At 42.4% G+C, this 22,415-nt stretch overlaps 1 protein-coding gene across 2 annotated transcripts; it reads right to left on the reverse strand.

Annotated features, from left to right (window-relative positions):
* Nucleotides 1–2,034: 2,034 nt before the first annotated feature.
* Nucleotides 2,035–21,345, reverse strand: LOC115151469 (cysteine protease ATG4B). Of its 2 annotated transcripts, XM_029695433.1 has the most exons (14): nucleotides 21,230–21,345; nucleotides 20,259–20,360; nucleotides 18,725–18,796; nucleotides 18,496–18,594; nucleotides 18,160–18,261; nucleotides 17,714–17,786; nucleotides 16,923–17,002; nucleotides 9,517–9,719; nucleotides 9,267–9,345; nucleotides 7,866–8,011; nucleotides 5,886–5,942; nucleotides 4,676–4,772; nucleotides 3,274–3,381; nucleotides 2,035–3,030 (listed from the first exon to the last, which is right to left on the reverse strand). In XM_029695433.1, the coding sequence occupies exons 1-14, from the start codon at nucleotides 21,237–21,239 to the stop codon at nucleotides 2,963–2,965; spliced, it is 1,296 nt and encodes a 431-aa protein (XP_029551293.1). In that variant the 5' UTR covers nucleotides 21,240–21,345; the 3' UTR covers nucleotides 2,035–2,962. The 2 variants fall into 2 exon arrangements, with proteins under 2 accessions (XP_029551293.1, XP_029551294.1); XM_029695434.1 differs by lacking the exon at nucleotides 3,274–3,381.
* Nucleotides 21,346–22,415: the final 1,070 nt, after the last annotated feature.

Here is a 22,415-nt window from a genome sequence, read left to right on the forward strand (position 1 = left end):
AATCTCAAATTTGGATTCATCAAACCAAAGGACAGATTTCCAGTCTAATGTGCATTGCTCGTGTTTCTTGGCCCAAGCAAGCCTCTTCTTCTTATTGGTGTCCTTTAGTAGTGGTTTCTTTGCAGAAATTCGACCATGAAGGCCTGATTCACGCAGTCTCCTCTGAACAGTGATGTTGAGATGTGTCTGTTACTTGAACTCTGTGAAGCATTTATTTGGGCTGCAATCTGAGGTGCAGATAACTCTAATGAACGTATCCTCAGCAGCGGAGGTAACTCTGGGTCTTCCTTTCCTGTGGCGGTCCTCATGACAGCCAGTTTCATCATAGCACTTGATGGTTTTTGCGACTGCACTTGAAGAAACTTTCAACGTTCTTGAAATTTGAAACGGATTGACTGACCTTCATATCTTAAAGTAATGATGGACTATTGTCTCTCTTTGCTTATTTTAGCTGTTCTTGCCATAATATAGACTTGGTCTTTTTACCAAATAGGGCTATCTTCTGAATACCAACCCTACGTTGTCAAATTCCAGAAATGAACGTTTAACAAGGCACACCCGTTAATTGAAATGCATTCCAGGTGACTAACTCATGAAGCTGGTTGAGAGAATGCCAAGAGTGTGCAAAGCTGTCATCAATGCAAAGGGTGGCTACTTTGAAGAATCTCAAACATATTTTGATTTATAACTCTTTTTTTGGTTACTACATGATTCCATATGTGTTATTTTACTGTTTTGATGTCTTCACTATTATTCTACAATGTAAAAACAAGTAAACATAAAGAAAAACCCTGGAATGAGTAGGTGTGTCCAAAACTTTCGACTGGTACTGTACCTGGACCACCTTTTGAGATGTTCCTTTTATTAACCCTTTACACTGGTGTTGTCATGACATACATGACAAACATTTTTGTACCCTTTAGTGTGTGTACTTTACTGTATTTATACTTGGGATATCACTTTTCAACAGTAAAAGTTTTTTTTTTAAATACTGGAGGACATTTTTAACCCAATGAGATAAATCCAGGGCTAGGGTAAAGAGTCCAGTAACAACCAGCTGTTACAGTAGGTCTACAGGGTTTCAGTCTGGACTGGTGCCTGACGTGGGGCTGCCGAAGCCAGACCCTGTGATGTTCCTTCAGCTCAACCCCTCCGAGGAGGAGGCCCAGCGGGGCCAGTTTGATATGACATATGAGACCAGCGTCTTCCAGAAAGCCGTACAGCAGAAAGTTTGAACAGCTGTCACAACTGGCATGTAAGTGGCTCTGGGGAGATTTGGGTTGTGTTCAATAGGTACAAAAGGGATAAAAACCCTCAAACTGAGCGAAACGGGGAGGTACTATTGGAACTTGTCCAATAAGAAGCCCTCAGGTTTTGCTACAGTGTGCACTAATGAACACAGCCCTTGGTTTCCAGCCAACATTCTTAATTCAACTCAAGTAAAGACTGAATTAAGTCCCACTGTAGATCAGTTGATATCGATACGAGTCATATTCTTGTCTTTCTTCTCCTAGGTGATTGATGCGGCCAAGAACATTTGAAGATGTGCGCACAGACATTAACAACCACAGTGTAAACGCCATTAATGCATCAGAGAATGAGCCTATCGGGGGAGCTGTGGAAGTGAGCTAACAGGGTCATGTTCATTATGGCACACTGTAGCAAAATGTTTGCAACAGAAAAATAAAGTGTTTCTTATCCAGGTAATCCCTCCCTGTTTGTCTGTTTTCTTCTGTTTGGTACCGAATTAACGTGACCCTGGTGTCTAAGGAGCAGGAAGCTTAAATGGGATATATCCTCTTAAAGAGAAAGATCACACACTGGCCTCAATTCCATCTGACACTGCCTGTACACAAGGAGAAGAGGTCAGAGAAGGGAAAAGACTTGAATATGAACAGAGGTCAGAGAAGGGAAAAACCTTGAATATGAAGATGATATGTTGTACAATATTTAAGTGGGTATAAAATCAACTATTTCAAATCCTTATTTCTCTAAAGAGCACAGCCCAAAACTACTAAATTAAAATGTCCAAGCTTTAACTTATTCAATTGTATTTTCATTAACATGTCCATTCTTTATGTGTCGTTAGAGGAAATAAATCACCTTTAAAAATGAGCCAGTGTTCAGTACAGAGATTTTAGACATAATGGTACTCTCAATAATGAAATTATAATACAAGCAATCTACTTTGTCTGCAAATTTCACTCAACCACATTTTGGTTTACAATTTACATCAGTCAATACAGGTAGTGACATAAGCCAAGTGTACAGAGTAAACCAAGTTCCTAAAGACACCGTTGTGTGTTATGGTAATTCAGTTTAGGGGAGAAAGGCACCATATCACTTAAAGCACATGTGTCAAACTCATTTCACAGACGATAATTCGCCCTTGTAATTGATTAATGAATTCAGGTCACTAATTAGTAAGGAACTCCCATCACCTATTTGTCTAGGTCTTCATTTAATGGGAGAAACCTCCCTAAAAACCTGCAGACACTCAGCCCTCCATGGAATGAGTTTGACACCCCTGACTTAATGAAAGGAAATATTTAATGTGTTAAGACATTAAAATCGAGAACCAATGTGAAGATGCACTGAAACTGAATTAAGACTTAAAAAAAAATGGAGAAACAATGTGAAGATGCACGTAGCACTGAATGTTTCCTGAGAGCTCCTGCTACCCGGTAACACCTCGCAGCAAGGAGTTTCCTCATTGGACACGGCGAGCACTACCTGGTACCACCTCGCAGCAAGGAGTCTCCTCATTGGACACGGAGAGCACCAAGTGACTGACCAGAAGACAACTGTTTGACACAATCACTACACCATCGGTGCCAGACTGGCTAGTGTTGTCACCAGTCATCTCCTGTCCCCTATGGCTTCCCTTCTGATACAGAGAAGAATCGTCGGGGGGGGGGGGGTTTCCTGCCAGGACAGATAGTAACTGTATTCCTCCTGTTCGTCACAGGGACAGGATCTCAAACTCTTCATCCTCAGAATCAAAGAACCGCTCCAACCGGTCTGAGAAATCTATAGACGGGAGATAGTGTGAGAAATTAAGGATTTAGCAACGTTATCACGTCAATGGTCTTTTAACACATGTATAATCTGTAGATACATCAAATCACATTATCTAGTCCTCAACATAATGTCCCAGATTCAGGATTCAAGCTAAAAAAGTGTGTTGTAGATTAACACACTGCTCTTGACATTTAAAATGTAACTTCCACTTGAGCCGACGTCAGCAGTTTTTTTTTTTAAATGTTATTTTACCGTGAACGCGATCTCCGCGAACGTCAGGGAAATTGCCTTTAAAAGGCGCTTTGTCGGTAGTGCAACGCGCTTGTCCACAACGCACCTCTGACTGAATTCCAGCCTCATCTGTAAAGAGAAGTAAATCACAATATCCCTTCCCCGACCCCCACAGGTCAAGAGAATGTCCCTTCCCCGACCCCCCCACAGGTCAAGAGAATGTCTCTTCCCCGACCCCCACAGGTCAAGAGAATGTCCCTTCCCTGACCCCCACAGGTCAAGAGAATGTCCCTTCCCCGACCCCCCCACAGGTCAAGAGAATGTCCCTTCCCCGACCCCCCCACAGGTCAAGAGAATGTCTCTTCCCCGACCCCCACAGGTCAAGAGAATGTCCCTTCCCCGACCCCCACAGGTCAAGAGAATGTCCCTTCCCCGACCCCCACAGGTCAAGAGAATGTCCCTTCCCCGACCCCCACAGGTCAAGAGAATGTCCCTTCCCCGACCCCCACAGGTCAAGAGAATATCCCTTCCCCGACCCCCACAGGTCAAGAGAATATCTCTTCCCCGACCCCCACAGGTCAAGAGAATATCTCTTCCCCGACCCCCACAGGTCAAGAGAATATCTCTTCCCCGACCCCCACAGGTCAAGAGAATGTCCCTTCCCTGACCCCCACAGGTCAAGAGAATATCCCTTCCCTGACCCCTTCCCTGACCCCCCCACAGGTCAAGAGAATGTCCCTTCCCCGACCCCCACAGGTCAAGAGAATGTCTCTTCCCTGACCCCCACAGGTCAAGAGAATATCCCTTCCCCGACCCCCCCACAGGTCAAGAGAATATCCCTTCCCCGATCCCCCCACAGGTCAAGAGAATATCTCTTCCCCGACCCCCACAGGTCAAGGGAATGTCCCTTCCCCGACCCCCACAGATCAAGAGAATGTCTCTTCCCTGACCCCCACAGGTCAAGAAAATATCCCTTCCCTGACCCCCCCCACAGGTCAAGAGAATATCTCTTCCCTGACCCCCACAGGTCAAGAAAATATCTCTTCCCTGACCCCCACAGGTCAAGAAAATATCCCTTCCCTGACCCCCCCCACAGGTCAAGAGAATATCTCTTCCCTGACCCCCACAGGTCAAGAAAATCTCTTCCCTGACCCCCACAGGTCAAGAAAATATCTCTTCCCTGACCCCCACAGGTCAAGAGAATATCCCTTCCCTGACCCCCACAGGTCAAGAGAATATCCTTTCCCTGACCCCCACAGGTCAAGAGAATATCCCTTCTCTGACCCCCACAGGTCAAGAGAATATCCCTTCCCTGACCCCCACAGGTCAAGAGAATATCCCTTCCCTGACCCTCCACAGGTCAAGAGAATATCTCTTCCCCGACAGGTCAAGTAGAATGTAGACAGAAGTGTTTGATATTTACCCGGAGTGAGGTTGAGCACGTCTACAGAGCAGGCGAAGTGAGATGGTTGACAGTCTACCAGCTCAAACATGGGCAGGCTTCCTCTAGTGTGGGACAACTAGGGACACACACACACACACACACACACACACAGGTTAGATAATACACTCAGCACCATAGGACCCAATGCACACAGGGCCTGGCTAACTGAAGCACAGTAGAACTACCACTTTCTTTCTATAGATTCCCTATTAGCTGACGCCTTAGGAACCTCTAGTCTTCCTGGGATCCAGAGGAATAGGGACGAACACATCAGAAAATCAGTTGAGTGTGAAGGTGAATTCTTAAAAAAAAAAAAAGGAAAGATTCACCCATTTTGAATGTTATATTGTTTTTAAATGCATCTCTTGAGTGATGTTCTATCGATTCCCAGGGTCATTTCATGTTTATCTGAGCTATTGGCGTTTAAGCAGACAGAAATCCGACCGGTACGATGTAGCACTGTGATAAAAGTCTCTCTCACTACACCGGAAGTTAATTGGAATATGATTTTTTTAATTTATTTTTTCCTATCATACATGTCAGATTACAATACTGGCCGTTGGCATAACTCAGGAGAATGTTCTCTCGAATGAGCCATTGATCAAAAAAATTTAGCAATATTGAAAGATTTGTAATGTTGTACTTTTTCTTGACAAAAATGTGTACTATTGTTGGGTTTTTGAGCTAGCGCCTAATAGACTCCCATTCAGTCCTTGAAGGAGAGAGAGCATTCTTTGTCCCAGAATCGCCCAGAATGCACTGTGCGGCCTATTGACGTAGCATAGGCAGCGTTTCCCCATCTCCTCAAAAGTACAGGTCAGACTCCACTCTGAGGAACATCGATCTGCAAGTTGAACACGGTGAGCTTGTAGACTAAATTGAAAGCTAACTAGCTACTTCACATGCTGATATTGTCTTTGATATTATTGTGTGTAGCTACGATTGCTAGCTACCTAGCTAGCTAGCCAGCCAGCCCATAGAGACAGCATTGCATTGTGGGTTTTGTAGTCTACTTGAGCTGCAACATATTTCCACAACGATTTTCCATGTTGCTACCAACATTATTATAATGCAAAAATGAAACAGTATTATTTAACAATGTGAAAACAATATATGTAAATTAAAAGGAATGAGTTGGTTTTGGGGTGCATTTTTCCTTTAACCTCATAGGGAAAACAGCGTACTGTACCTTTCGGATACGCATACACCAGTCATCGAAGTCATCCTCCGTTCTACAGAAGAAACCCTGGTGAACATCAGAAAACAAGACAACTGTAGAATTGTCTACTTTACTGTGTTAATAAAACAATCTGTTACAGCAAAATAAAAAACACATCTATCGAACTAGAATCATAAATAACCAACTTAGAGGCATTTAGCCATTCACTTCAAATAGTGGTCATCAGAATTAGCTTTTGCTAATGCTAGCATTAGTGTTTATTAGAATTCTCACCTCTTGCTGGGGTGCAATAAGAGTTTAAAAAAAATAAAATAAAAAGTTACCTCACAACACAACGTTGTAAATAAAACAGTACATCATACAAGATATTATAACTCTATTCCAAATGTACCACATAAAATCCACAACAATACAAGATATTATAACTATTACAAATGTACAATATAAAATCCACAACACTACAGTCTAGAGTGCTTGAGTTAGTGTGCGAGTTTGTGTCTCTTCACTTTCCGCGTTGTGCCGTGAGGTGTTGTGTTTTTTAATTATTATTTTTTTTAAATCTGATTTTACTGCTCACTTGATGTGGAAGAGTTCCGTGTAGTCATGGTTCTGTTGCTCTATAGCAGAGGATGTAAAGCTATAACAGATGGGAATTTTTCAACAGCAGACTATGATCGATAATGTCAAAAGCCGCAATGAAGTCTAACAAAACAGATCCCATAATCTTCTTATTTCTTTCAGTCATTTGTGTTCAGTCATGGAACGGAGTTCTCCTTTTTGAGTAAAATTTAAATGAAGGCACTCCAAAGTTTTTTTTAACCATCATCCTTAATATAATTTCTATATTTCATAGTACAGTATATTATTGTTGTTTAGTCACATGATTTTTCAATTTACAGTACGTTTGCCAATCGGCTGTGGAGCCAGACTTATTTGCCATTCCTTTTGCCTTGTCCTTAAATGTTTTAATTCCTCATCAATCCACAGAGATTTAGCCATTTTTACAGTCAGTTTCTTAAAGGGATAATCAGGGATTTTAGCAATGAAGCTCTGTATCCATTTCCCCAGAGCCAGATGGACTCGTGGATACCATCTGTATGTCTCTGCATGAAGTTTGAAGGAAGTTGATACCTTATTAAATCCACTTCAAATCAGTGTAGATGAAGGGGAGGAGACAGGATTAAAGAATGATTTGTAAGCCTTGAGACATGGATTGTGTATGTGTACCATTCAGATTGTGTGTGCCATTAAGTGCCTTTGAACGGGCCTTCGGTAGTAGGTGCCAGGCGCACCGGTTTCTGTCAAGAACTGCAGCGGCGGAGGGAGCGTAACGACACTTTAGGAAGGTGTTCTTAATGTTTTGTACACTGTGTATAAAGACCTTTATATTTTTCTCCTCTATAGTAGGTAAAGGGATTCATTGCCAAAATCCCAAAGTATCCCTTTAAAAATGGGTTATCAGTATGTGGGAAGACCCAATTAAAGGAATCAAGTGCAGCGTCTGATGGCTCCTCATCACACCAATAAATACTCTTTATATCTTCAACATAGGAATCCCTACAGAACCTGTTGTATCATCTCTTATACACTACAATAGGCCCAGCCTTTGGCACATTGGGTTTTTCTAGATGCGGCTACTATATTATGATCATTACATCTGATGGATTTGGATACCGCTTTAAAGCAGATTTCTGCAGCATTAGTAAAGATGTGATCAATACATGTTGATGATTTAATTCCTGTGCTGTTTGTAACTACCCTGATAGGTTGACTGATAACCTGAAACAGGTTACAGGCACTGGTTACTGTTTGAAGCTTTTTCCTTGAGTGGGCAGCTTGATGAAAACGAGTCAATATTTAGGTCACCCAGAAAATGGAGTTGTACCTGCAGCCAGTAAGCTAAAGTATTGCTCCAACCTTCTTTGACCTACATAGGCCCTGCCTCTGTCCTTCTTAGACCTACATAGGCCCTGCCTCAGTCCTTCTTACCACTGCGACGGAGGGGTCTATTTCACAGATGTGCATGCGGCACGGCGGGTGCTGACAGTGGTAGGTGTCGTCAGGGACCTGGCTGTCCTCACAGGGCTCTACTGCAGACTGGGTGGTGTGGGGGTCCAGGTAGATCAACTCCTCTCCTGGGGGGGGGGGGGGAGAGATAGGATAGGGGACATACAGTAAAGAGACCAGTCAGAGGTGTATTGGAATTACAGACACACGGAGTGTACAAAACATTATGAACACCTGCTCTTTCCATGACATAGACTGACCAGGTGAATCCAGGTGAAAGCTATGATCCCTTATTGATGTCACCTGTTAAATCCACTTCAATCAGTGTAGATGAAGGGGAGGAGACATGGTTAAAGAAGGATTTTTAAGCCTTGAGACATGGTTTGTGTATGTGTGCCATTCAGAGGGTGAATGGGCAAGACTAAATATTTAAGTGTCTTTGAACGGGGTATGGTATTAGTAGGTGCCATGCTCATTGGAGTCAACATGGGCCAGCATCCCTGTGGAAAGCTTTCGACACCTTGTGGAGTCTCTCAAACTAGACAAATTAAGGCTGTTCTGAGGGGAAAAGGGGGGTGCAACTGAATATTAGGAAGGCGTTCCTAATGTTTAGTATACTCAGTGTATACGCTAACGTTCAAAAGTTTGGGGTCACTTAGAAATGTCCTTGTTTTTTAAAGAAAAACACAGAATAGAAAGTGGAGTGGGAGGCCCCGGTGCACAACTGAGCAAGAGGACAAGTACATTAGAGTGTCTAGTTTGAGAGACGCCTCACAACTCCTCAACTGGCAGCTTCATTAAATAGTACCCATAAAACACCAGTCTCAACGTCAACAGTGAAGAGGCGACTCCGAGATGCTAGCCTTCTAAGCAGAGTTCCTCTGTCCAGTGACTGTGTTCTTTTGACCATCTTAATCTTTTATTTTTATTGGCCAGTCTGAGATATGGCTTTCTTTGCAACTCTGCCTAGAAGGCCAGCATCTCAGAGTCGCCTCTTCACTGTTGACGTTGACACTGGTGTTTTGCGGTTACTATATAACGAAGCTGCCAGTTGAGGACTTGTGAGGCGTCTGTTTCTCAAACGAGACACTAAAATGTACTTGTCCTCTTGCTCAGTTGTGCACCGGGGCCTCCCACTCCACTTTCTATAATGTGTTTTTTCTTTCAAAAACAAGGACATTTTCTAAGTGACCCCCAAACTTTTCAACGGTAGTGTACATAGAATGTCTGGATATCAAAAATATGTTCAGCAAATGACAAGGCTGCACAGTGTCTGTTTTTAGGTGAACGACTCAGAGGAGCTAGTAAGCAAATGTGTTTTAAGACTTTTTAAGAAGCAAATAATTTTTTTCTTCAGATGTGTGGTTAGTATACAGGACATACCAACATAGCCTATGAAGTAATGGGCACTGTTGGGTTTTCCTCCGATGACACCCAGGGACTGAGGCAGCTGGAAGCATTGCTGTTAGAAGAGACACAGAGAGGTAATTAAAAAAAAAAAAATTGGCAATGGCTGAGCCTTTAAACAGTAGCAGGTGACGTTCTGGTCATTTAACAATCAAACTGACTGTGTCTACATGTCAATTCAATGCAATTGTGTATTGTTTTGGTATGATTGGCCACTCTGTCCCACCTTCAGGGTCTCGATGTAGGCCTTGTTGATGTCGCTCAGGCCCAGCCTGAGAGGGATGAGAAGGACCAGGGGCTTCCAGAGAGCCGTCTCCTCCTCAGCCAGGGCACAGGCCCCCTCCAGGCAGCCGTTATGCTTCGGCATCCACCCCGGGGGCTCTGCACACGCTGCTCCACCATAGTCCAGCCAGGGCATACACAACTGCTCTGGTGAGGAAAAACATAATACATTTTGTGTAAATACACACCCGCTCTGGGGGAGAGGAGGAGAGGTCAAATATCATTAGTCTAGCTCTCATCTCATAAATAAAAAATAGCCTGTTCCCATCTATAATTATGGTGGAGACTGGTCTATAGGTGGTCCATAAGATCCAATAGGGTTACCTGGACTGCACTGACAAAAACATTTAAAAAAAAAATGGGATTATGTTAACGTTAGGAGTAACAGTTGATGCCCCCGTCTTTAACCACATGTTCTATACATTGATGAGGCATAGTGGTAATCATGAAGTACCCAGTGGTCTAGTACTAGTTCATTAGGTGAGGGAGCACTATAAATACATGTGATCCCTCTGCTGTTTCCTGAAGTCCATGATCAGCTCCTTCATTTTGTTGTCATTGTCGGTAATCAAGCCTACTACGGTTGTCGTCTGCAAACTTGATAATTGAGTTGGAGGCATGCATGGCAACGCAATCATGGGTGAACAGGGAGTACAGGAGGGGGCTGAGCACACACCCTTGTAGGGCCCCAGTGCTGAGGATCAGCGAAGTGGAGGTGTTCTACCTTCACCACCTGGGGGCGGCCCGTTAGGAAGTCCAGGACCCAGTTGCACAGGGTGGGGTTCAGACCCAGGGCCCCGAGTTTAATGATAAGCTTGGAGGGTACCATGATGTTGAATGCTGAGCTATAGTCAATGAACAGCATTCTTACATATGTATTCCTCTTGTCCAGATGAAATAGGGCAGTGTGCAGTGCAAATGGCGATTGCATCGTCTATGAATCTATTGAGGCGGTAAGCAAATTGTTGTGGGTCTAGGTTGTCAGGTAAGGTGGAGGTGATATTATCTTTAACTAGCCTCTCAAAGCACTTCATGATGACAGAAGTGAGTGTTACGAGGTGATAGTCGTTTATTTCAGTTGCCTTTGCTTTCTTGGGAACAGGAACAATGGTGGACATCTTGAAGCAAGTGGGGACAGCAGACTGGGGTAGGGAGAGATTGAATATGTCCGTAAACACACCAGCCAGCTGGTCTGCGCATGCTCTGAGGACGCAGCTAGGGATGCCGTCTGGGCCGGCAGCCTGGCGAGGGTTAACACGCTTAAAATGTCTTACTCATGTCGGCCACGGAGAACGAGAGCCCACGGTCCATGGGAGCGGGCCGCGTTGATGGCACTGTGTTATCCTCAAAGCGGGCGAAGAAGGGGTTTAGCTTGTCCGGGAGCAAGACATTGGTGTCCGCGACGTGGCAGGCTTTCCCATTGAAATGCGTGATTATCTGTAGACCCTGCCACATGCATCTCGTGTCTGAGCCGTTGAATTCCGATTCCACTTTGTCTCTGTACTGACGTTTTGCCTGTTTGATTGCCTTACGGAGGGAATAACTACACTGTTTGTATTCGGCCATATTCCCAGTCACCTTTCCATGGTTAAATGCGGTGGTTCGCACTTTCAGTTTAGCGTGAATGCTGCCATCTATCCACGGTTTCTGATTTGGGTAGGTTTTAATAGTCACAGTGGGAACAACATCCTCTTATACACTTTCTGATGAACTCAGTCACTGTGTATACATCAATGTTATTCTCCGAGGCTACCCGGAATATATCCCAGTCCGCGTGATCAAAACAATCTTGAAGCATGGATTCCGACCTTAACATGGGTACTTCCTGTTTGAGTTTCTGCCTATAGGAAGGGAGGAGCAAAATGGAGTCGTGATCTGATTTGCAGAAGGGAAATACCCAGTGGTGTAGTGCTATTTGCACACCTACTCAGTCAAGGTTTTTTTTTTTTTTTACTATAATAGTGAAGATATGGAATCATGTTGTAACCAAAAAAGTGTTAAATTAAAATATATTTCAGATATTTTAGATTCTTCAAAGTAGCCACCCTTTGCGCACTCTTGGCATTTTCCCCAACCAACTTCACCTGGAATGCATTTAAAACAGTCTTGAAGTTCCCACATATGCTGAGCACTTGTTGGCTGCTTTTCCTTCATTCTGCGGTCCAACTCATCCCAAACCATCTCAATTGGGTTGAGGGAGACCAGGTCATCTGATTCAGCACTCCATTACTCTCACTATTGGTCAAATAGCCTTTACACAGCCTGGAGGTGTGTTGGGTCATTGTCCTGTTGAAAAACAAATGATAATCCCACTAAGCGCAAATCAGAATGCATGGTGTATTGCTGCAGAATGCTCTGGTAGCCATGCTGGTTAAGTGTGCCTTGAATTCTAAATAAATCACTGTCAATGTCACCAGCAAATCACCCCCACACCATAACACCTCCTCCTCCATGCTTCACGTGTGGTTCCCACCATGCGTAGATCATCCATTCACCTACTCTGTGTCTCACAAAGACACGGCGGTTGGAACCAAAAATCTCAAATTTTGACTCATCAGACCAAAAGGACAGGTTTCCACCTGTCTAATGTCCATTGCTCGTGTTTCTTGGCCCAAGCAAGTCTCTTCTTATTGGTGTCCTTTAGTAGTGGTTTCTTTGCAACAATGCAACCATGAAGGCCTGGTTCACAGTCGATGTTGAGATGTGTCTGTTACTGTAATGAACTCTCTGCAGCAGAGGTAACTCGGTGTCTTTCTCTCCAGTTGCGGTCCTCATGAGAGCCAGTTTCATCATAGCGCTTGATGGTTTTTGCGACTGCACTTGAAGAAACTTTCAACGTTCTTGAAATTTTCCGGATTGACTGAGCTTCATGTCTTAAAATAATGATGGACTGTCATTTATCTTTGCTTATTTGAGCTGTTCTTGACATAATATGGACTTGGTATTTTACCAAATAGGGCTATATTCTGTATACCACCCCTACATTATCACAACACAACTGATTGTCTCAAAACGCATTAAGATGGAAAGAAATTACACAAATTAACAAGGCAACCTGTTAATTTAAACACATTCCAGGTAATTACCTCATGAAGCTGGTTGAGAGAATGCCAAGAATGTGCAAAGCTGTCAAAGGGTGGCTACTTTGAAGAATCTCAAATATAAATACATTTTGATTTGTTTAACACTTTTGGTTACTACATGATTCCATATGTGTTATTTCATAGTTTGTCTTCACTATTATTCTACAAATGTAGAAAATAGTACAAATACTTTTGACTGGTACTGTAATTAAAAAATACCAGTGAAACTGTATCTGCATGCGACTCATTTGATTAATCTCAATCAGATTGTTATTGAATTACTGTTTCATGAGCGAATTCTAGCAGATGATGTTAAACCATTAGCCTTTCTTGTATTTTGCGCCTAGTGGCGCGCTCCGAGTTTTGGCGGAAATATTTTTTTACTATTTTGCTTCAGCTATCCATCCTAAAATCTAATTAAAAAGTTGCAATTTTTGGTTTAACAGTAAGGTTTATATAGGCTATGCTATTATATTCAGTTCTGTTATGTAAAATACTCATTCATAATTGTGGTCTTGCAAACATTGATTCAGCTTTTAACTAACTTTAATAAAATGAGGACCATTGTAAAGTGAATCTTTAAATAAAAATAAAAAAAATAACAATAACATCAGTAGGCTTATTAGGCGAAGCCATCAGATTGGAGCACACTGTGTGGTAAAGAACCAACTTCTGGTGCTGAAGGATAGCGCTGACATCTGGCCAAACAACAAGAATTTGCAGTAGGCCTATGACTACATGGTATAGCTATTTGTAGGCCTATATCCTAATATATTTTTTTTATACCGTTATTTTACCAGGTAAGTTGACTGAGAACACATCCTCATTTACAACAACAACCTGGGGAATAGTTACAGGAGGGGGATGAATGAGCCAATTGTAAACTGTAGATGATTAGATGGCCATGATGGTATGAGGGCCAGATTGGGAATTTAGCCGGGGTTAACACCCCGACTCTTAAAATAAGTATCATGGGATCTTTAATGACCTCAGAGAGTCAGGACACCTGTTTAACGTCCCATCTGAAAGACGGCACCCTACACTGGGCAAGGTCCCCAATCACTGCCCAGGGGCATTGGGATATTTTTTTAGACCAGAGGAAAGAGTGCCTCCTACTGGCCCTCCAACAACACTTCTAGCAGCATCTGGTCTCCCATCCAGGGACTGACCAGGACCAACCCTGCTTAGCTTCAGAAGCAAGCCAGCAGTGGGATGCAGGGTGGTATGCTGCTGGCTAATAGGTCTATGACTACGTGGAATAGCTATTTGGAGGCTATACCCTAATGTACAACACATTCACAAAGTATTCAGACACCTTCCGTATTCCCACCTTGTTACTTTACAGCCTTATTCTAAAATGGATTCAATTATTTTTCCTCATTAATCTACACACAGTACCCCATAATGACAAAGCGAAAACTGGTTGAGGAATTTTTGCAAATGTATGTAAAACATACCTTAGGTATTCAGACCTTTTGCTATAAGACTCGAAATTAAGCTCAGGTGTATCCTGTTTCCATTAATCATCCTTGATGTTGCTACAACTTGATTGGAGTCCACCTGTGGTAAATTCAATTGATTGGACATGGTTTGGAAAGGCACACACACCTGTCTATATAAGGTCCAACAGTTGACAGTGCATGTCAGAGCAAAAACCAAGCCATGAGGTCGAAGGAATTGTCTGTAGAGCTCCGAGACAGGATTGTGTCGAGGCACAGATCTGGGGAAGGGTACCAAAAAATGTCTGCAGCATTGAAGGCCAAGAACACAGTGGCCTCCATCATTCTAAAATTGAAGAAGTTTGGAACCACCAAGACTTTCTACAGCTGGCTGCCTGGCCAAACTGATCAATCGGGGGAGAAGGGCCTTGGTCAGGGAGGTGACCAAGAACTCAATGGTCACTCTGACAGAGCTCCAGAGTTCCTCTGTGGAAATGGGAGAACTTTCCAGAAGGACAACTATCTCTGCAGCACTCCACCAATCAGGCCTTTATGGTAAAGTGGCCAGACGGAAGCCACTCCTCAGTAAAAGGCACATGACAGCCCGCTTGGAGTTTTCCAAAAGGCATCTAAGGACTCTGACCATGAGAAACAAGATTCTCTGGTCTGATGAAACTAAGATTGAACTCTTTAGCCTGAATGCCAAACGTCACATCTGGAGGAAATCTGGCACCATCCCTACGGTGAAGCATGGTGGTGGCAGCATCATGCTGTGGGGATGTTTTTCAGTGGCGGGGACTGGGAGACTAGACAGGATCGAGGGAAAGATGAACGGAGCAATGTACATCTCTGGAGAGACCTGAAAATAGCTGTGCAGCGACGCTCCCAATTCAACCTGACAGAGCTTGAGAGGATCTGCAGAGAAGAATGGGAGAAACTCCCCAAATACAGGTGTGTCAAGCTTGTAGCGTCATACCCAAGAAGACTCGAGGCTGTAATCGCTGCCAAAGGTGCTTCAACAAAGTACTGAGTAAAGGGTCTGAATACTTATGTAAATGTGATATTGGCAACAACAACAAAAATCGAAAAACCTGTTTTTACTTATTATTGGGTATTGTGATGTCATTATGGGGTATTGTGATGTCATTATGGGTTATTGCGATGTCATTATGGGTTATTGTGTGTAGATTGATGAGGTGGAAAATAATATTTAATCAATTTTAAAATAAGGCTGTAACGTAAAACAAAATGTGGAAAAAGTTCTCTGAATACACTGTAAATAGAAATAGGTTAATATCATTGCGAAGCATTGTATAGCTTACACGCTGTATCATAAATACACTTAAGTCGCTTGAACACGTTTATAATATACCCGATTACAGAATAAGAATTTAAAATAAAAAAAAGAGGTGACTTATCATTTCTTTGAATTTATTTGCATAGATTAAATCAAACCAATTCATCAAGTAGTGGACATAAATCATTACTGTGTAGAATTACAGGAAATCTATTTTAAAACTGACAAAAAAAAAATATATATATTTTGGTGTGGTGTATTTATGCATCTCAATAAACTAGAACCTAAATGCCTGATGACCTCCAACTTGACCAATCTAGAAACAGGTCATGCATCATTCTCAACCAATAGCAGCTAAATATTCCAAGCAGGGTTACACCAACTTCCAGATAGGGTCAGGCTCCACGCTGGTTTGTGTGTCGCCGTAACCAAGTGGTCACATTTCGTTCTGGGTTCCACTGAGGAGGTCTGTGGAGTTTTATGACTATCAAGGCAGACACATGGTGAAAATATATATATATATATATATATATATATATATATATATATATATATATATATATATATATATATATATATATATATATATATATATATATATATATATTTTTTTTTTTTCCAACTTTCTGATTGGCCAAAGAGGTCAAGCCTTTGCAGTGGACAGATATAGCCTATAGTTCAACATTCTCGCCAGCGTCAGAGAGAAGACCATTAACCTCTAGGCTGCTGTACAGAGAGAGAAGAAACCATCATTAACCTCGACTGCTGTACAGATTTCAGGGTTTGTCATTCTATCATTTTTCATTTAATTTTAGTAGTAATTAATTATTATTGATCAGAATTAAATTTCCCAGAATTGGTATTACCAGCTCCGTGTCTTCTCAGATTGAAAAAGGTGAGGGAGCAGCGCTCCAGCAGGACTACACCCCTAGAAGTACCATGACTGATTCATTCTGATTAACGACATACACTGAGTGAACAAAACATTAGGAACACCTTCCTAATATTGAGTGGGACCCCCTTCGGCCCTCAGAACAGCCTCAATTCGTCAGGGCCTGGTCTCTATAAAGTGTTGAAAGTGTTCCACAGGGATGCTGGTCCATGTTGACTCCAATGATTCCCACAGTCCTGTCAGGTTGGCTGGATGTCCTTTGGGTGGTGGACCATTCTTGATACACACATTAAACTGTTGAGTGTGAAAAACCCAGCAGCGTTGCAGTTCTTGACTCAAACCGGTGCATCTGGCACCTACTACCATACCCCGTTCAAAGACACAAATCTTTTGTCCTGCCCATTCACCCTCTGAATGGCACACATACACAAACCATGTCTCAATTGTCTTAAGGCTTAAAAAAAATATATATTTAACTCGTCTCCTCCTCTTCATCTACACTGATTTAAGTGGATTGATCAAGAGATATCAATAAGGGATCATAGCTTTCACCGGGTCAGTCTATGGTCATGGAATGTTCTATACGTTGATAAGGCATAGTGGTAATGATGAAGTATCATGACTGTGTTCACTACTCACTGATCTCCTTCATCACCACGGTGTTGTCCATAGCAACATGTACAGCCAGACGACTCCACGAGTCAAACACAGTTAATTTCCTGAGGGCAAGACGGATAACATTCAACACAGTTAGTTTCCTGAGGGCAAGACGGACAATATTCAACAGTTTTAGACGTTGACTGTAAACACTAAGGGACTGATTTCCTGACATGGGTTAAGACAGATCCTGGACTAATTCTTCATTGAGCATGATTTTATTTTTTTATCCAGGACTAGTCTTAAATCAGGCTGAAAGTGTACAGTCATAATCTAGTAACTAGATGATCATCTAGAGATACCATCCTGTAGGTTTTAACTCCAACCCTGTTCCTGGAGAGATACCCTCCTGTAGGTTTTCACTCCAACCCTGTTCCTGGACAGCTACCGTCCTGTTGGTTATCTCTCCAGGAACAGGGTTGGAGTGAAAACCTACAGGAGGGTATCTCTCCAGGAACAGGGTTGGAGTTAAAACCTACAGGAGGGTATCTCTCCAGGAACAGGGTTGGAGTGAAAACCTACAGGAGGGTATCTCTCCAGGAACAGGGTTGGAGTTAAAACCTACAGGAGGGTATCTCTCCAGGAACAGGGTTGGAGTTAAAACCAAAAGGAGGGTGGCTCTCCAGGAACAGGGTTGGAGTTAAAACCTACAGGAGGGTACCTCTCCAGGAACAGGGTTGGAGTTAAAACCAAAAGGAGGGTGGCTCTCCATTCCATGAAGAGGGTTGGAGAGCGCTGATCTAGACACTAAGTGAGGAGCTCACTGTACTTACTTCAGTACCTGTGCCACTGTGTTCGGTCCGTACCACTGGCCTATAGACTTCCCCTCCCCGACTCCCATCTGGGCTGCAGTACACAGACACACAACTGATGTTAGTGCCATCCTAATGATGATGATGATGTCATCTGGGCTGCAGTACACAGACAACTGATGTAAGTTGATAAAAGATAAAAGATGCTGTTATACCAATGCTGTCATCCTAGTAAAGATAAAGATGACTGACTTGGTCAGTGTTTATATTTGTCATATTGTAGTGGGTGTAAGAAACACACTACTTTTGTAAGAAATACCACCCATCCATTTCTAAATATAAAGTATGACTGAATCAGTGCATCATTGTATGAGATTACAAATCAAAAAGAAAACTATTTTCCAATTTGATAAGCAAGAAAAAAAATAAAGTAGTTTAAATTGAATGAATTGCACGTCAGTATTCACCGATTTGATGTAAAGAATAGTAGCTGTCTTTCTTGTCAAGGAAGGCGTTGAGGATACCGATGTACTCTCCTCTCGGAGGCTGACCTCTCACCCATCTCCAGTCTGCTTAACAAAAACACCATTATCATTTGCTGTGTGAAACAAGTGCTCTATTGAACAGAGTACTTTAGTACAGCGCAATAAGAGATCTGTACCACACAGTGACAGAGATAATTCGGGGGGGGGGGGGGGGGCAGTACATCTTGAATAATAGAAGCTAACGTTGAAGGAATACCACTAGCTGTATGCTTCAGGGAGCAGATGACGCCAAAGAATTAGTAAAGCAGTCATCCATACCTCGGCCTAGATGCCTGCAGACCAGGGCCTCGCCTAGGATCATCTGTCCACATCGCAGCATGCAGCCCCAGCCTGTGTCGGACGTAGGCCCTGTCCCTCCTGGAACACATTGAAACAATCTGTACCTGACGGGCTAATCTTATTGGCATTACAATCAAAAATGACAGCTCTGCTACTGTAGTACGTTGGTTTATTCTGTGGCTAGCTACAGTAGGATTGGTCTACTCACCAATGGGTGGGAAGTTTTTTCTGTAGGTGAACCATAATCGTGAAGTGACATCTGAAAGAATGTCATCCTTTTCTGGATAAAACAAATACAATGAGTTAGCTAAGAAAGTCTGCCTTCTGTTATAGCCTGGTTGCCGTCTCTATTCAGCTACTCCTTGGCACTCGTGCCATTTGCCAAAGACAACGGACTTTCGGCAACCTTCAAATTCTATCATTATGGAACTCGAGAATATCAGAGGATTTGATAACCCTCACAGCTATCATTCAAATCACAATGTTTATGCAAATTAGACTGATAGGAAAACATTCTAACTTAATTCATGAATTTGACTGGAAATATTCTAACATTGGGCATTCTGAGATACCATGATGAGATCCTGAGGCCCATTCATCCGCTGCCATCACCTCACGTTTCAGCATGATAATGCACAGCCCCATGTCACAAGGATCTGTACATAATTCCTTGAAGCTGAAAATGTCCCAGTTCTTCCATGGCCTGCATACACACCAGACATGTCACTCATTGAGAATGTTTGGGATGCTCTGGATCAACTTCTACGACGGCGTGTTCCAGTTCCAGCCAATATCCAGCAACTTTACACAGCCATTGAAAATTGTCTCAAAGCTTAAAAATCCTTCTTTAACCATGTCTCCTCCCCTTCATATACTCTGATTGAAGTGGATTTAACAAGTGACATCAATAAGGGATCATAGCTTTCACCTGGATTCACCTGGTTAGTCTGTGTCATGGAAAGAACAGGTGTTCCTAATGTTTTGTATACTCAGTGTCATCTGCTCCCTTGCTACATTGAGTTTAGGCAACCACCACCTGTGCTATGCATGCCAGATATTTGTCAGTTTAATTAAAAAATGTGCAATAAAAAAAGTATAGTGCCTAGGCATTTTTAATGAAACCCTGGCTGTTGACGTAGGCAAATCCCAGATTCCCCACTGAGCTCAGTTTTGAAAATTGCAAGTTCACTTTCTCCTCCATAAACACACAAGTGCCAGTGTGATGTCCAGCAGCTCACATCAGCAGGATGGGAAGCCTTTTTCATTAGGAGGGACATCTACCGTGGATAACTAAAATAATAATTATGATCACATTCCCTTCATTTTAAAACATTAGGCCTATGGGGACACCTATACATTTGGCAGCCAAACACAAGCGATCAGCGTAGCCTTTAAAATCGTCTAGACATGTTGAAATATCTTCACGCCAAGAATAAAATCCGTTAAGCTGCATATTGAACCTTGAGATGAAAGGACAGTCTCTTTAGCAAATGACAGGAGTGGAATGTTAGCTTAAAAAAGACTGGTATTCAGATTAGTCTTTTGCTGCTGGCTGTATGCCTTTATGTACCATCTATGTACTGTAGATAGACCTATGTGTTTGTTCTGTAGGTCTATACTTCTGCATTTACATTATGACTAATGGAATCATTCCATATTTCACAGTAACGTGACAAGGACACACACAAAAAAAAAAACACACAACATTGACACCACCTAGCTGATCTGATGTATCCAATTACCTGTGAGTGCGTTGAATTCTTTCCCCAAGATCCAAACAGGCTCTGAGGTCTCTGGAAAATCTTCAAACTCTCCAAAGCCAAGTGTGTCGTATGTGAGAGTAGCTGAAATATATAAGTACATTTGATTCAGAACACCTTGCTACATAGCGTGCGTACACACACACACACACACACACACACACACACACACACACACACACACACACACACACACACACACACACACACACAGGAATCATTCATATTCTGATTTTGTCATCTTCATACAAATGACCACTGTGACAGTTGATTGTATATTGATTTAAATAACATTAGGACTATTAGCCATGGTCCAAGCACTTTCAGAATGGCAAAACAGACTCACTCACTCACTCACTCACTCACTCACTCACTCACTCAATGCAGTTTGACAGCTGAACTAGCTAGCTAGCTGGCTTGGCTAGATAGCCAAGGATGGGATTGCGACAGAGAATGACATTGCGAATACATTTGGCTTGCTAGCTATGTGACCATCCTTTCAGCAGTTGTCGGTAAATACCTAGCTAGTGACACTGAACAATAACGTTGGTTTACATAGGCGTATACGCTAAAAACGACTTTTCTAGGAAGCCATGGACCCAGTTCTGCTCGCTAACTGATGTCAAGGACAGAAAGTAGCCTTAACGTTCGTTTGTTGTTGTTGTTGTTTTCAGTCCAAAATAGACCGATTGCTTGTTTAGCTAGACTAATAATAGTTTAGGCTGTCTGTCTGGGTTGATTGCGATGACTAGTTGGTTGATAGCTAACGTTAACTGGCTAGCTAGCTAGCTACTGACTATTTTTAAATTCACATTCAACATATAACATGTAACGTTAAACCTCAACTGATGTAGAAATTGGAATCCTGTATGAAATATAGCAATCTACAAATGGCTGGCTAATATACAACAAAAAACGTTCAATCTTTGATTTTCTTGAAAAAGACTTCGTACCTGCATCCATCCCGACAGTCCATGTTGATCTGTCCAACTGTAAGAAATATCCTACGGCCAATGAGAAATCAATACCGCAGATTTCCTATTTAAATATCCAATCGGAGTATCTGCTTTGGGCGGGGCAAATCTTTTTTCGTCCAATAACAATCCATTTGATCGCTTCCTAGACGCAACGACTCCGTAGATCTGTTGGTGGTGTTGATGGAATAAACTGAACGCGATTCAACGTGGTTTCTTGCAACACATAGAATGAATGTCAGCGAAACTAGGTAAACTGACTGCCACGAACAACCCTAGTAAACAGGATGTCAGAGAAGAAAATGATTTGTCTAACGTGTTTGTCCCACAGAGCTATAATGCCCGAGTAGGTGTGGTATATGGCCAATATACCAGGGCTACGAGCTGTTCTTAAGCACGACGCAAGGTGGAGTGCCTGGACACTGCACTTAGCTGTGGTATATTGGCCATATACCACAACCCCCCCGAGGTGCCTTATTACTATTATAAACTGGTTACCAATGTAATTAGAACAGTAAAAAAAAAAATGGTCATAAGTGATAATGCCCTCAAAGCTGGTGTTTGGATGATATATTGGCACGGGTGTTGTTAGGCCCGAGACGAAGTCGGAAGTCCAGCAAACTGTGGCAATATATGCTCCAAACACCGCCTTCGAGGGCATTATCACTTTTATAGAACGGGTTACCAACATATTCAAATAATGATCGACATATTTTCATTAAAAACATTATTTTGATGAATTTATTTATACTAGTTTATCCTTCCACAATATATAGACCCTGACACAAATCTAGGGTTACTAGAGACGCTATACAGTCGTTCAGTATTTTTGTTCTGTATCTATGGACACGACTCAGTCGTTCAGTATTTTTGTTCTGTATCTATGGACACGACTCAGTTGTTCATTATTTTTGTTCTGTATCTATGGACACGACTCAGTTGTTCATTGTAAATGTTCTATTGCCAGACTGGCTGGCAACGTTCTTATCGTTTGCTCGCTAACTAGCCAACTAAGGCTAACCTACAGTCACGTCAAAAAGTGCAGCCAGAATAACAGCAAAGTAGCTGCATTTCCATTTGTTTAAGCTGTTTTCTAGTGACGTTTATTTGGATACATCCATAACAATAAGCTAATGAGGAGTGACTTCACCTGGCATAGAAAATG

Source organism: Salmo trutta, chromosome 17 (assembly GCF_901001165.1).
Source record: "Salmo trutta chromosome 17, fSalTru1.1, whole genome shotgun sequence".
Classification (NCBI taxonomy): domain Eukaryota; kingdom Metazoa; phylum Chordata; class Actinopteri; order Salmoniformes; family Salmonidae; genus Salmo; species Salmo trutta.

Coding starts and splice junctions, on each gene's coding strand:
- LOC115151469 (XM_029695433.1), bottom strand. Junction 9,346..9,516: donor CCTACATCGAGACCCTGAAG/GTGGGACAGAGT, acceptor CTCTTCTAACAG/CAATGCTTCCAGCTGCCTCA. Junction 5,943..7,865: donor TAGACCCCTCCGTCGCAGTG/GTAAGAAGGACT, acceptor GATGTTCACCAG/GGTTTCTTCTGTAGAACGGA.